Raw genomic sequence first — 15,578 nt, 5'->3', positions numbered from 1 at the left:
GAGACCTCAATCTGGTGAAGGATGTAAAGGCTGCAAGGGCCTGTTTGCTTTCAAATGCCAGGGCTGAATGTCAGATCAATTTCATGTGACTTGTGCGAGGGTTGCATTGCATCGCCCGGATCGGCCGCCGGCTCTCCTGAGAGGAACATGTCAGCTTCATATATTTCTATGACGCTGACACATCCTTCTCAGGAGAGCCGCCAGCCAGTACTGGCGTTGCGATCCTCACAAGTCACATGCAAGAGTGACTCCAGTCTCAGTCTGAGTCCGTCCCTTGATACACGTGACCACTACACATACACGCTACAAATGCTAAGAGTACGTGATCAAGACGTTAACAGATAGGAGAAGGGGGTCTTTCCGCCTGTTTTTTCTCTGTAGCAAACTTCAACAGACTAGCAAGCTCTGGTGAATAAGGGAAACGACCTCCATATCCTCAGCAAGAGAGAGGGTGTCTGCACCCAACCAGACAATAGCCATCTTGTAAATAAAGCTGAAATTCCTATTCTGTTTTTTTACACACAGCTTCTTCCATAGATTGTATATTTGGGAGTAACTTTCCGTGTCATTGGTCAATCATTTGGACTGTGACTTGTTCATACAGAAAATGCAGGGAGCGATATATGCAAGTGTATAATGGTAACGTTTCCTATAAATAGAATTTTGGCCAATGTTCACATTTTGTCAAGATAATATAACATTTTAGAAACATATCCAGTAATTAAAGATCTTTTCAAAAGTATTTGAAGTTGCTGGAAAGAACTTAATGTTATTAAATATAGAAATAAAGATTACTTATCTGTTTGGATTGTATCAATTAAATTGCATAAAATGGATAGGACTGAATGTCTGCCATACATACCTTCATAGAACTCACGTATCAGATACCAAGTGAGGAATGACACACCAGCGGCAATACCCGCACAGCCTACGATCTTAAGTACAGTGCACAAACACCGGTACATGCACGGCATAGCGGAGAAGTGACACAATCTGCACAGATAAATATGCCCTTTGTGAGTTTCTTGCACTGCCGGGTAATGTTCAATCCACTTAGATTTCTAATCTGTTGAAAATGTAATAACCATAAACAAACTACAGATTTCTAGAGGTCGATGGCGTACAATCTGGTCCACATAGTGCAGGGAGGTGGGACATGAATTCTACAATTATGCCACATATTATACTTCCTCTATGATCTCACTAATTTAGTATCGAGTAACAAGCTAAGGATTCAGATAAACAGCAGCCAATATCCTGGGTTCACACGTTCTTTAAAGAGAACTTCAAAGCAGATCAGCTCCAAAATCCACATTGAAAACAACTTTAAATACTCTAAGGGCATGTGTGCATGTTGCCGAATTTCATGCATTTACGCTCGTATTGCACTGCAGCGTAAATGCATGCGACCTGCGTCCCCTGCACAATCTATGAAGATTGTGCATGAGACGTCCGCACGTTGCGTTTGAGAGCGCAGCGATTTGGATGCAAAAATTTTGTTCCAAATCGCTGCGTTCTAAAAAGCAACATGTCAATTATTCTGTGTGTTCTGGACGCAGCTCCCGCTCTGTCTATGGCCTGTTTAACACGTCAGTGATTCTGGTACGTTTGTGCTTTGTTTTAAACGTACCAGAATCACTGACATACGCAGACCCATTATAATGAATGGGTCTGCTCACACGTCAGTGATTTTTCACTGCACGTGTCTCCGTGCGGCGTACCCGTGTGTCCGTGATTGCCGCACGGAGGCATGTCCATTTTTTTCTGGCATTACTGATGTCCCACGGACCACGCAGTGGTGTGGTCCGTGAAACACGTGAAAAACGTGCTTTTAAAATAAAAATCATTTTTACTCACCCGGCTTCAGCGATGTCCTCTGCAGCCCGTGCAGCTTGCTGCTTCTGAGCCGGCTCATTACTGCGCGCATATTCATGATACACGACACAGCCGACCTGAAAGCAGCTGCTGCGGGGGTCAGCGCCGGCCGGATGTTGCACCGCGGGAGCGATCAGCACCATGGAGAGCGGGAGCGCGCACAGGTGAGTTAATCTCTAAGTGCAATCACGGGCCACGGAGAACGGAGCCCGGATTGCACTTAGACAACCCACGTGTGCCGTGATTCACGGCACACGGAGGGACATGTGCGTGTTTTACACGCCAGTGAAAAACGTCAGTGTTTTTCACTGACGTATGAAACGGGCCTATGGGAGAGGCTGCATCCATAGTGCATGAAATCGGCTTTTTTTCTGCAGAAACACTGCATCCATTATGCAGTGTTTCTGGGAGCGATTTGAAGCGCACATGTGCTGTCAAATCCCTGCACACAGCTTAAGGCTAAGACCCTATTTTGCGTCTCCACCTGCGTTTCAGCTGCTTTTTAGGTCAGTTTTGAGAAGCACCTTTTTCATGCCAAAAGGCATGCGTTTTGATTTTACAGTAAAGTCTATGGAAAATGATGATATCTGGACCGCACTTTGCGTTTTAAAACGCTGCGTTTAATTTGCATATTTTGTGGCAAAAACCATGCGTTCAAAGAAGCAGCATGTCAATTGTTTTTGCCATTTTAGGTGCGTTTTGCTAACATTGTAGTCAATGAGAAATGGCAAAAACCAAGATTCCTTAAAATTCCTGCGTTTTACCTGCTTTTTATGTGCAGAAAACATGCGTTTTGGACATTAAAATAATGATTTCATATGTCCCTTTACACACACACATAGTCCGACAATTAAATTAAAGAAAAATAATAATGTATTGCTATTTTTCCAATAAATAGTATATTACCGCTATAATTTTATTCAATATTTCTATTTTCTTAATTATTTCTAAAATTCTTTATATGTGTTCCTTTTTTTCTATTTTTTCATTGTGTTTGACTGTGTAAACTTTATTTAGCAGCGTCTTGATGTTCAAAACGCATCTGTCAAAACGCAGGTGGAAAAGCATGTAAAAAGCGCTGAAAATGCATCTAAAACGCGGTAAATACGCATGCGTTTTCAGCGCTAAATTTCTGAAAAAGGCAACTTTGGTCAAATCAATTAAGCCCAAAACATGCGTTTAGAACTGCAAGTAGGAGAACGCAAAGTGGGGTCTTAGCCTAAGGGTTTGTGCCCATGATGAGTTTTACTCGTGTTTTTGACGCTGCTGATTTTTGCTCCTTTCAAAAACACAGCATTTTACAGTGCGAGCAAAGTGGATGGGATTAATATAAATCTCCGGCCCACTGTGCTTCTTTTTTACACTCTGTAAACTGACCTGCGGTGCGTTTTTCCAAGCCACAGCATATCAATTTATCTTGCGTGTAAGCTGAGTATTCAGTGCAGACATCCCCCATAGACTTGCATTAGGTGAGGAAAATCCACTGATAAAAAAACACAGAAAACCCAAAATAAGAATAATAGGAACATTTACCCGGCTGTAACTAAATAAAAGCATAGTGCATATAAATAAACATAAGGTACTTAGTAAACACTATTTTTGATCAAAAAATCATAATGTCATCCCACTGTGACAAGATGTACCCAAATCAGGACGGTACCTACATTCTCTAATATTACACCTCACCATCAACAGACATCAATCTGAATAAGGGCAGAGAGTGGTTGGGACCCGACTGAAGGTCGACAGCCATGGGAAGCATTATAGATGAAATGCCCAGCTCATTTGAAAAGGGGGCCACACCCTATTTGTACTGAGTACAAGACACTAGAGAAAAAACAAAAAAAATGACCAGAGCGTGAGCTGGTACACATGCATGTTTTGGTGTTTTTTTGTTTTTTTTTCTAGTGTCTTGTACTCTGTGCAAATAGGGTGTGGTCCCCTTTTCAAATGAGCTGAGCAATTCATCCATTGCATCCCATGGCTGTGTGCCTATAGTCGGAACCCAGCCACTCTCTGCCCTTATTCAGATTGATGTCTGGTGACACATGGTGAGATGTAATATTAGAGAGTGTAGGTACCAGGGTCATAACTACCGCGGTCGCAGCGGTCGCCATTGCGACCGGGCCCGGGAGGTTAGGGGCCCGGCGGCTGCCAGGCAGATCGGCAGGCATCTCCTTTCAGTGAGAGAGGAGCTGCGCTGATTTGTCACAGACCACGCGGCCGCTATATGACCCGGTGCCGCCGACGACACCGGGCCCCCCTGCCTAGTGTCAGCGGCAGCACTGGGGCCCCCTGCCTGGTGTCAGCGGCTGCAGCGGCTCCCCCGTCACCGCACACATTAATGATAAAGCATAGCGAGGCCAGTGCCGTGCTATGCATCCTCATTCTTCCCCTGTACCTGCGTGGTGACGTCACTCCTGTAGGACTGCTGTGCTGAGTGCACAGAGTGCAGGACGAGAGGACGCCGACCGGAGCACCGGGAGAATGAGGAGAGGGGAGAACGAGCAGCGGAGAAAGAGGAAAGCGGTGAGGACAGAGCAGCGGCTGGGGAACGAGGAGAGAGGTGAGGACAGCAGCAGTGGAAGGAAGAGAGAGGGTGAGTACGTGTTTTTTTTTTTTAATATAAATTAGTGAGTACACGGTGGCCAGAGGCTTGGGAATGCTGCATTATACATGAAGGCCGGGAGAGGCTGCATTATACATGGAGGCCTGGAGAGGCTGCATTATACATGGAGGCCTGGAGAGGCTGCATTATACATGGAGGTCTGTGGAGGTTGCATTATTATACATGGAGGCCTGGAGAGGCTGCATTATACGTGGAGGTCTGGGGAGGCTGCAGTATTATACATGGAGGCCTGGAGAGGCTGCATTATATATGGAGGTCTGGAGAGGCTGCATTATTTTACATGGAGGTCTGGAGAGGCTGCATTATTATACATGGAAGCCTGGAGAGGCTGTATTATACATGGAGGTCTGGGGAGCCTGCATTATTATACATGGAGGCCTGGAGAGGCTGCATTATACATGGAGAAAAACCAAAGAGAAAATTGCATGAAAAATACCCTGACTATAAATAAATAAATTGCAAGTGCTTAATAACAGGGTACTTAGTGTATACATTTTTGCAAAAAGGTAAAAAGCTGTCTCACCTCGTCACGGTGTACCCATCTGAGACAGTCCCTAACCTACTGAAGTTAAAAACATTATCAATACCTGACTTGTGTCATGTCAAACTCCAATATGAATGGTGGCAAGTGGTCAGCTGTGTCCCAGATTAAATACACAGTGAAGTGAGACGCAATTAGTTGTTCAGTCTCAGTATTAGGAGGGCTGCGCCCCCAACTTGCAAAAAAGCAAGATAACATACAAAAAACACAAAAAACCTGAGCTGAAACAATGTTCAGTAAACATGCAACATTATGCATGTGAATTGCAGCCTTAAGACTAGAAAAAAACCCTCCTAATACTGAGACTGAACAACTAATTGCGTCTCACTTCACTGTGTATTTAATCTGGGACACAGCTGACCACTTGCCACCATTCATATTGGAGTTTGACATGACACAAGTCAGGTATTGATAATGTTTTTAACTTCAGTAGGTTAGGGACTGTCTCAGATGGGTACACCGTGACGAGGTGAGACAGCTTTTTACCTTTTTGCAAAAATGTATACACTAAGTACCCTGTTATTAAGCACTTGCAATTTATTTATTTATAGTCAGGGTATTTTTCATGCAATTTTCTCTTTGGTTTTTTTCTAGTCTTAAGGCTGCAATTCACATGCATAATGTTGCATGTTTACTGAACATTGTTTCAGCTCAGGTTTTTTGTGTTTTTTGTATGTTATCTTGCTTTTTTGCAAGTTGGGGGCGCAGCCCTCCTAATACTGAGACTGAACAACTAATTGCGTCTCACTTCACTGTGTATTTAATCTGGGACACAGCTGACCACTTGCCACCATTCATATTGGAGTTTGACATGACACAAGTCAGGTATTGATAATGTTTTTAACTTCAGTAGGTTAGGGACTGTCTCAGATGGGTACACCGTGACGAGGTGAGACAGCTTTTTACCTTTTTGCAAAAATGTATACACTAAGTACCCTGTTATTAAGCACTTGCAATTTATTTATTTATAGTCAGGGTATTTTTCATGCAATTTTCTCTTGGGTTTTTTTCTAGTCTTAAGGCTGCAATTCACATGCATAATGTTGCATGTTTACTGAACATTGTTTCAGCTCAGGTTTTTTGTGTTTATTATACATGGAGGCCTGGAGATACTTTATTATACATAGAGGCCTGGGGAGGCTGCATTATACTTGGAGGCCTGGAAAGGCTGGCTACTATATTATACATGGAGGCCTGGAGAGGCTGGCTGTTATATTAAACATGGAGGCCTGGAGAGGATGGCTGCTATATTAAACATGGAGGCCTGGAGAGGCTGGCTGCTATATTATAAATGGAGGCCTGGAGAGGCTGCATTATACCTGGAGGCCTGGGGAGGCTGCATTATACATGGAGGCCTGGAGAGGCTGGCTGCTATATTATACATGGAGGCCTGAAGAGGCTGGCTGCTATATTATAAATGGAGGCCTGGAGAGGCTGCATTATATATGGAGGCCTGGGGAGGCTGCATTATACATGGAGGCCTGGGGAGGCTGGCTGCTATATTATACATGGAGGCCTGGAGAGGCTGGTTGCTATGTTATACATGAAGGCCTGGAGAGAGGCTGGCTGCTATATTATACTTAGAAGCCTGAGGAGGCTGGCTGCTATATTATACATGGAGGCCTGGGGAGGCTGGCTGCTATATTATACCTGGAGGCCTGGAGAGGCTGGCTGCTATATTATACATGGAGGCGGCCTGGAGAGGCTGGCTGCTATATTATACATGGAGGCGGCCTGGAGAGGCTGGCTGCTACATTATACATGGGGGACTGGAGAGGCTGGTTGCTATATTATACATGGAGGCCTGGGGAGGCTAGCTGTATTACTACACATGGAGGCCAGGGGAAGCTGGATGCATTATTATACATGAAGGACTGGCGAGGCTGGCTGCATTATTATAGATGGAGGCCTGGGGAGGCTGGCTACATTATTATACATGGAGGTCTGGGGAGGCTGGCTGCATTATTATACATGGAGGTCTGGGGAGGCTGGCTGCATTATTATACATGCAGGGCTGGCTGCATTATTATACATGGAGGCCTGGGGAGGCTAGTTGCATTATTATACATGGAGGCCTGGGCTGGCTGCTATATTATACCTGGAGAGGCTGGCTGCTATTTTATACATGGAAGACTGGGGAGGCTGGATGCATTATTATACATGGAGGACTGGGGAGGCTGGCTGCATTATTATAGATGGAGGTCTGGAGAGGCTGGCTGCTATATTATACATGGAATCCTGGAGAGGCTGGGTGCATTGTTATACATGGAGGCCTGGAGAGGCTGGCTGCTACATTATATATGGAGGCCTGTAGAGGCTGGCTGCTACATTATACATGGAGACCTGGAGAGGCTGGCTGCATTATTATACATGGAGGACTGGGGAGGCTGCTGCATTATTATCTATAGAGGTCTGGGGGGGCTGCATAATATAAAATGAAGGACACCTTATACATGGAATATAGGGGTGCATTATGCATGGAGGAGTATGGGGCTGCATAATACAATATGATGTTTTATGGGGTTGCGTTATAATACATATAGGACTATGGGCGTTACATTATAATATATGGAGCACTATGGAGCCTACCTTATACATGGACTATGGGGGTGCATTATAAAACATTGGGGATTATGTGGTGCAGTATAATATATGGAGTACTATGGGGTGAAGTAAAATACATGGAGAACTATGAGAAATTCATTATAATAATTGGAAGGCTATGAGGGCTACTTAATACATGGAGGACTATAGGGCTGCATTATAATATATGGAGGCCTATGTGGTGCAGTATAATATATGGAGAACTATGAGGTGAAGTATAATACATGGAGAACTATGAGAAATTCATGATAATAACTGAAGGGCTACTTTATACATGGAGGATTATGGGGGTGCATTATAATATATGGAGGACTATGTGGTGCAGTATTATATATTGAGTACTATGGGGTGAATTATAATGCATTGAGAACTATGGGAAATGCATTATAATAATACATGGAGGACTATGGAAGTGTATTATAATATATGAAGGGTTACAGTTAGGTCCAGAAATATTTGGACAGTGACACAAGTTTTGTTATTTTAGCTGTTTACAACAACATGTTCAGAAATACAATTATATATATAATATGGGCTGAAAGTGCACACTCCCAGCTGCAATATGAGAGTTTTCACATCCAAATCGGAGAAAGGGCTTAGGAATCATAGCTCTGTAATGCATAGCCTCCTCTTTTTCAAGGGACCAAAAGTAATTGGACAAGGGACTCTAAGGGCTGCAATTAACTCTGAAGGCATCTCCCTCGTTAACCTGTAATCAATGAAGTAGTTAAAAGGTCTGGGGTTGATTACAGGTGTGTGGTTTTGCATTTGGAAGTTGTTGCTGTGACCAGACAACATGCGGTCTAAGGAACTCTCAATTGAGGTGAAGCAGAACATCCTGAGGCTGAAAAAAAAGAAAAAATCCATCAGAGAGATAGCAGACATGCTTGGAGTAGCAAAATCAACAGTCGGGTACATTCTGAGAAAAAAGGAATTGACTGGTGAGCTTGGGAACTCAAAAAGGCCTGGGCGTCCACGGATGACAACAGTGGTGGATGATCGCCGCATACTTTCTTTGGTGAAGAAGAACCCGTTCACAACATCAACTGAAGTCCAGAACACTCTCAGTGAAGTAGGTGTATCTGTCTCTAAGTCAACAGTAAAGAGAAGACTCCATGAAAGTAAATACAAAGGGTTCACATCTAGATGCAAACCATTCATCAATTCCAAAAATAGACAGGCCAGAGTTAAATTTGCTGAAAAACACCTCATGAAGCCAGCTCAGTTCTGGAAAAGTATTCTATGGACAGATGAGACAAAGATCAACCTGTACCAGAATGATGGGAAGAAAAAAGTTTGGAGAAGAAAAGGAACGGCACATGATCCAAGGCACACCACATCCTCTGTAAAACATGGTGGAGGCAACGTGATGGCATGGGCATGCATGGCTTTCAATGGCACTGGGTCACTTGTGTTTATTGATGACATAACAGCAGACAAGAGTAGCCGGATAAATTCTGAAGTGTACCGGGATATACTTTCAGCCCAGATTCAGCCAAATGCCGCAAAGTTGATCGGACGGCGCTTCATAGTACAGGTGGACAATGACCCCAAGCATACAGCCAAAGCTACCCAGGAGTTCATGAGTGCAAAAAAGTGGAACATTCTGCAATGGCCAAGTCAATCACCAGATCTTAACCCAATTGAGCATGCATTTCACTTGCTCAAATCCAGACTTAAGACGGAAAGACCCACAAACAAGCAAGACCTGAAGGCTGCAGCTGTAAAGGCCTGGCAAAGCATTAAGAAGGAGGAAACCCAGCGTTTGGTGATGTCCATGGGTTCCAGACTTAAGGCAGTGATTGCCTCCAAAGGATTCGCAACAAAATATTGAAAATAAAAATATTTTGTTTGGGTTTGGTTTATTTGTCCAATTACTTTTGACCTCCTAAAATGTGGAGTGTTTGGAAAGAAATGTGTACAATTCCTACAATTTCTATCAGATATTTTTGTTCAAACCTTCAAATTAAACGTTACAATCTGCACTTGAATTCTGTTGTAGAGGTTTCATTTCAAATCCAATGTGGTGGCATGCAGAGCCCAACTTGCGAAAATTGTGTCACTGTCCAAATATTTCTGGACCTAACTGTATGTGGGACCCTTTATACTATTTGGAAGGCAATGTTGGGGCCGTTATTGTATTTGGAGAACTATATACAAGGGGGGACAAAGATACAATCAGGGGATGGGAATGTTTTGTGCTGAGGGAAAAAGGCTCTTTCCCTCAGCACCCAGCTTTCCCATGCTCTGCTATACATCTTCTCTCAGCACCCAGCTTTCCCATGCTCTGCTATACATCTTCTCTCAGCACCCAGCTTTCCCATGCTCTGCTATACATCTTCTCTCAGCACCCAGCTTTCCCATGCTTTGATATGGGAAAGCTGGGTGCTGAGGGAAAGATGTATAGCAGAGCATGGGGAAGCTGGGTGCCGAGGACAAGATGGATATCAGAACATAGGAAAGCTAGGTGCTGATAGAGGGATTTCAGAACATGGGAAATCTGGGTGCTGTGGGTAAGAGCCAAGTGTCAGCATCATTATCCTGTACCCCGAGTGTCAGTGTCATTATACCGTACCCCAAGTGTTGGTGTATGTGGAGGGGGGGCCCAGGTCTGAACTTTTTACCGGGGCCCATCAAACTCTAGTTACGCCACTGGTAGGTACCATCCCGATTTGGGTACACCTTGTCGTGGTGGGATTGCTTTGCGCTTTTTTGATCAAAAATAGTGTTTACTAAGTATCCTATGTTGATTTTTATGCATTATGCTTTAATTTAATTACAGCAGGGTATATGTTCCTATTATTTTTATTTTTCGTTTTCTTCGTCTTATGGCCAATATGAACATGTACTTATAACATGCATGTGTACCTAATCACGCTGCGGCTCATTTTTATTTATTTTTTTAAAAAAACGCATATGTGTTTTTGGTACTTTTACGCAGCGTAAATGCATCTAAATAAAACATCAGATATCAATAAAGTTGGTTGTAACACAGGTAGCAGAACAAACAGTAATTTGCCCAAAAACAAAGAGTTCAATGTTCCTATACACAAAAACACACATGTACAAATCCAGCCCAAAAAATATATCTAGATAAATGATAGAAATACAGTACAGACCAAAAGTTTGGACACACCTTCTCATTCAAAGAGTTTTCTTTATTTTCATGACTCTAAAAATTGTAGATTCACATTGAAGACATCAAAACTATGAATTAACACATGTGGAATGAAATACTTAACAAAAAAGTGTGAAACAACTGAAAATATGTCTTATATCCTAGGTTCTTTAAAGTAGCCACCTTTTGCTTTGATTACTGCTTTGCACACTTTTGGCATTCTCTTGATGAGCTTCAAGAGGTAGTCACCGGAAATGGTCTTCCAACAGTCTTGAAGGAGTTCCCAGAGATGCTTAGCACTTGTTGGCCCTTTTGCCTTCACTCTGCGGTCCATCTCACCCCAAACCATCTCGATTGGGTTCGGGTCTGGTGACTGTGGAGACTAGGTCATCTGGTGTAGCACCCCATCACTCTCCTTCTTAGTCAAATAGCCCTTACACAGCCTGGAGGTGTGTTTGGGGTCATTGTCCTGTTGAAAAATAAATAATGGTCCAACTAAACGCAAACCGGATGGAATAGCATGCCGTTGCAAGATGCTGTGGTAGCCATGCTGGTTCAGTATGCCTCCAATTTTTAATAAATCCCCAACAGTGTCACCAGCAAAGCACCCCCACACCAGCACACCTCCTCCTCCATGCTTCACGGTGGGAACCAGGCATGTGGAGTCCATCCGTTCACCTTTTCTGCATCGCACAAAGACACGGTGGTTGGATCCAAAGATCTCAAATTTGGACTCATTAGACCAAAGCACAGATTTCCACTGGTCTAATGTCCATTCCTTATGTTCTTTAGCCCAAAGAAGTCTCTTCTGCTTGTTGCCTGTCCTTAGCAGTGGTTTCCTAGCAGCTATTTTACCATGAAGGCCTGCTGCACAAAGTCTCCTCTTAACAGTTGTTCTAGAAATGTGTCTGCTGCTAGAACTCTGTGTGGCATTGACCTGGTCTCTAATCTGAGCTGCTGTTATCCTGCGATTTCTGAGGCTGATGACTTGGATAAACTTATCCTCCGCAGCAGAGGTGATTCTTGGTCTTCCTTTCCTGGGGCGGTCCTCATGTGAGCCAGTTTCTTTATAGCGTTTGATGGTTTTTGCCACTGCACTTGTGAACACTTTCAAAGTTTTCCCAATTTTTCGGACTGACGGACCTTCATTTCTTAAAGTAATGATGGCCTCTCATTTTTCTTTACTAAGCTGCTTTTTTCTTGGCAGAATACAAATTCTAACAGTCTATTCAGTAGGACTATCAGCAGTGTATCCACCAAACTTCTGCACAACACAACTGATGGTCCCAACCCCATTTATAAGACAAAAATTGCCACTTTTAAACCTGACAGGGCACACCTGTGAAGTAAAAACCATTTCCGGTGACTACCTCTTGAAGCTCATCAAGAGAATGTCAAGAGTGTGCGAAGCAGTAATCAAAGCAAAAGGTGGCTACTTTGAAGAACCTAGAATATAAGACATATATTTTCAGTTGTTTCACAATTTTTTGTTAAGTATTTCATTTCACATGTGTTGATTCATAGTTTTGATGCCTTCAATGTGAATCTACGATTTTCACGCTTTGAATGAGAAGGTGTGTCCAAACTTGTGGTCTGTACTGTATACTCTGTGAAATACAGGCAAGTAAAGTTTTGAAATACACTGTTGTTTGATTGATAGCAGCTACAGAATATCTAATAGGTGGGTTGGGTTTTCCTAGTTGTGCTTCCAACCTCCTTACTCCACGTGTAATAGCAAATAAAGGGGGAGGAAGGACAGGCAGGCAGACAGGGGTGAGAATAACTAGCATATCCTGACTCACCTATTAGATATGCTGTAACTGCTATTAATCAAATAACAGTGCATTTTGCAAACTTTATTTGCCTATATTTCAGAAAGTATACATCCAATCTCATAACTAAAGGTATGTATAGAATCAGCATGATAGTGCCAGTATAGCACTGGCTTTAGTTTATATAGGAAAACCTGGTGGTTGGTCCTCTTCAAAGGGGTTCTCCCACAATTCAAGCACCTCTCCAGCGTTTTAATTGCACCACTGTAGTGGTGCTTTAAATCTAAGTCCCCTGCCCCTGTCTTATACTCACCTTTTGGCAGCTTCATCTTTTATCGCCAGTGTTCATGAAGTGCACCAGAGTTCACAACTCGATACAAGTCTATGAGATCCTTGTTGTGGCCTCATTCTTGCTCTCATAGACTTGCATTGGGAGCTTTTGACGTAACTTCTGACTTCCAGCCAGTGAGAAATTATTGGCACAAGATAGCACCACAGGACTGGAGCAGAGACTGTAAAAGGTGAAGCCACCAGAAGGTGAGTATATGACGGGGGCATAGATTTAAACCTCCAATCCAGCACTGAAAAGATAAAAATCTCGGGATTGGTGCTTTAAGTATTACTAAAGCCTGCTTTACACGTTGCAATTTCGCATACAATATCGCATGCGATTTTCAACGCCCCCATCGTATGTGTGGCACGTTCAATTTGTTGAACGTGCCGCACAAACGATTAACCCCCGTCACACGTACTTAGCTTTGATACGACCTCGATGTGGGCGGCGAACGTCCTTTTCCTGAAGTGGGAGGGACGTTCGGCGTTACATCGACGTCACGCAGCAACCGGCCAATAGAAGCGGAGGGGCGGAGCTGAGCGGGACGTAAATATCCCGCCCACCTCCTTCCTTCCGCATTGTGGGCTGGGAGCCGCAGGACGTAGGTAAGATCTGTTCATCGTTCCCGGGGTGTCACACACTGCAATGTGTGCTACCCCGGGTACGATGAACAATCTGACGTGCAATTCTAGAGAAAGGTACGATGTGTATGCGATGAACGTTTTAACGTTCAATCACAATCGCACGTACCTGTCACACACTGCAATGTAACTTACAATGCCGGATGTGCGTCACTTACGACGTGACCCCACCGACACATTGTAAGCTATATTGCAGCGTGTAAAGCGGGCTTTAGTCGATGTTAGGTAATGTAAGACATAATTTTCCAACTAGAATAACTGCTCCAATGTCTAGATACCGCTGTTGTGTACTGGTGGCGTTCTTTTTATTCATTCTTGAAACCTATGGTGCCCAGTACTAGTGAGAATAAACCTGCTTCAGTGCTTCTAATGGCTGACAAAAGGATTCAGGAGTGAGCTACTGAGCATGTGTGACCATCAGGAGTGAAATCATTAGACAGCTGTTCTAAAAGTGAATCAATGAACAGTAGGGGGCGCCATAACCAGTATATAACAGCAACATCTAGATATATTTTACAGATTTGTTTAAAAAAATGTTTACAGTGAAAAACTGTTATCATAGAAAATATTACAGTAAACAATGGGTTAAAAGCTCAGCTAGGAGGTTAGCAGAGTATGTGCTCCAGGTAATGGGACCTGAGCTAGCACCAGCAAGCCAGTCTGCCTTGGCTAGGATGTTTAGTTACAATTCTGGAGTAATTTATTACACCATGGCTTGACTGCCAGCAAGTTAATTTGTTATGTCTATGCTTTACTACACCGTGTATACATAAATATATTTTTTGTACCTATTTAATTTCTTTGGCATGATTCATGAATTGGCATAACATGATTTATGGAATATTCCATGTCCATAACTTCCATATACGTGACTGGTGCCCTATAACATCCTGTAGTTATATAACAAAAATGTCTACATTACAAATTCCCCTTTAAGCAAATTTTGCCAAATGAGCAAATTAAAGTGTAATGAAAAGTTTTGAAAATGTATAATTTGCTGATAACACCAAGCAAAGATTGAGCTATAAAGTAAAGATTGGTTAAATGTGAAGTCTGGAAATTTGTGAACTTTGATCTAATTTTATTATAGGTTGTAATGGCTTATTATCAGTTCCTTTTGTACCGTGCTCTCTAGAAATCTATCTTTTAATTCCAATCATGTCAATAAATGTACACAAAACTGATCTATTAATAGACAAACATTACATTAGAGCATTTATACATTTTCCATTTATAAAAAAGCTACTGAGTGTTACTGCCCCCTCTAAATGATGATTAAGGCCAATTGCACCAGGAGTGGAACAGTCAGAGGAAAAGTATAGGAGAAACACTTCCGGTTTTGGCTTGCAAATACGGAGGTTAAAAACTCCCTAAATACTGAATGTGGCCAGTCGTGACGATTCACTGTATATAAAAGAAATCCAGTCTATAGAGAGGTCAAGAAAGATCACTTGTTAGGTAACTGACACTGGCATGCCTCAGTTTTGATTGAGCAGAATCCTGTGCTATGGACTGTTTCTCTCTCCACTACGCCATAGTCAGATTTGGTTGCTGTCCTGGTTCTGAACACTTTGTTTGAGTGATCATTGCCTTTCTGCCAACAAGTGTTTCCAATGCTTTAATTTAGTCTGCCCTATGACCTGACGGGAGTAACTCTATGGACTCTTTAGGAACTGTGTAGCTTTAACCTTTAGGGTGCACTCACATCTGCGTTTAAAATCTGCTAGTGCAATGCGAGAAAAAAAAAAATCACAATTGCATTTGCACCAATATTAACCAATAGAGCAAAGCACATCTTCTACTTTTAGCTCTTGTAATATCCTGCATGCAGGGCAAATCGCAGCATGCTGCGATTGACTCCGTACTCGGCAAAACAAGTCAATGAGTACACTCATAACCTGCTGTGAAAAGCAATGAAGTGACGTGAGATAACCTGATGAGGTCAGCCCAGGTCACCCCAGGGGCTCACACAGCAGTGTTTGAGCAACTGCAAGCATGACAAGCGCTGACCTCATGAGGTTAGCTCAGTTCATTACCTGTGGTGATGAACTCCGTTTATCTGGT

The 15,578-nt window shown here is 42.9% G+C and overlaps 1 protein-coding gene across 1 annotated transcript in view; it reads right to left on the bottom strand.

The window, feature by feature from the left end:
* ADGRG7 (adhesion G protein-coupled receptor G7) overlaps window positions 1–974 on the bottom strand; it is an 86,847-nt gene extending 85,873 nt beyond the window's left edge. Inside the window, exon 1 of the mRNA XM_075333108.1 lies at window positions 863–974. Coding sequence (XP_075189223.1) covers window positions 863–974 — 112 coding nt within the window. The remainder of the gene's footprint in view (window positions 1–862) is intronic.
* Between the last annotated feature and the right edge of the window lie 14,604 nt (window positions 975–15,578).

Source organism: Anomaloglossus baeobatrachus, chromosome 2 (genome assembly GCF_048569485.1).
Source record: "Anomaloglossus baeobatrachus isolate aAnoBae1 chromosome 2, aAnoBae1.hap1, whole genome shotgun sequence".
Classification (NCBI taxonomy): Eukaryota; Metazoa; Chordata; class Amphibia; order Anura; family Aromobatidae; genus Anomaloglossus; species Anomaloglossus baeobatrachus.
Note: the sequence above shows the minus strand (reverse complement) of the source record. Positions and strands in the feature narration are given on the sequence as shown.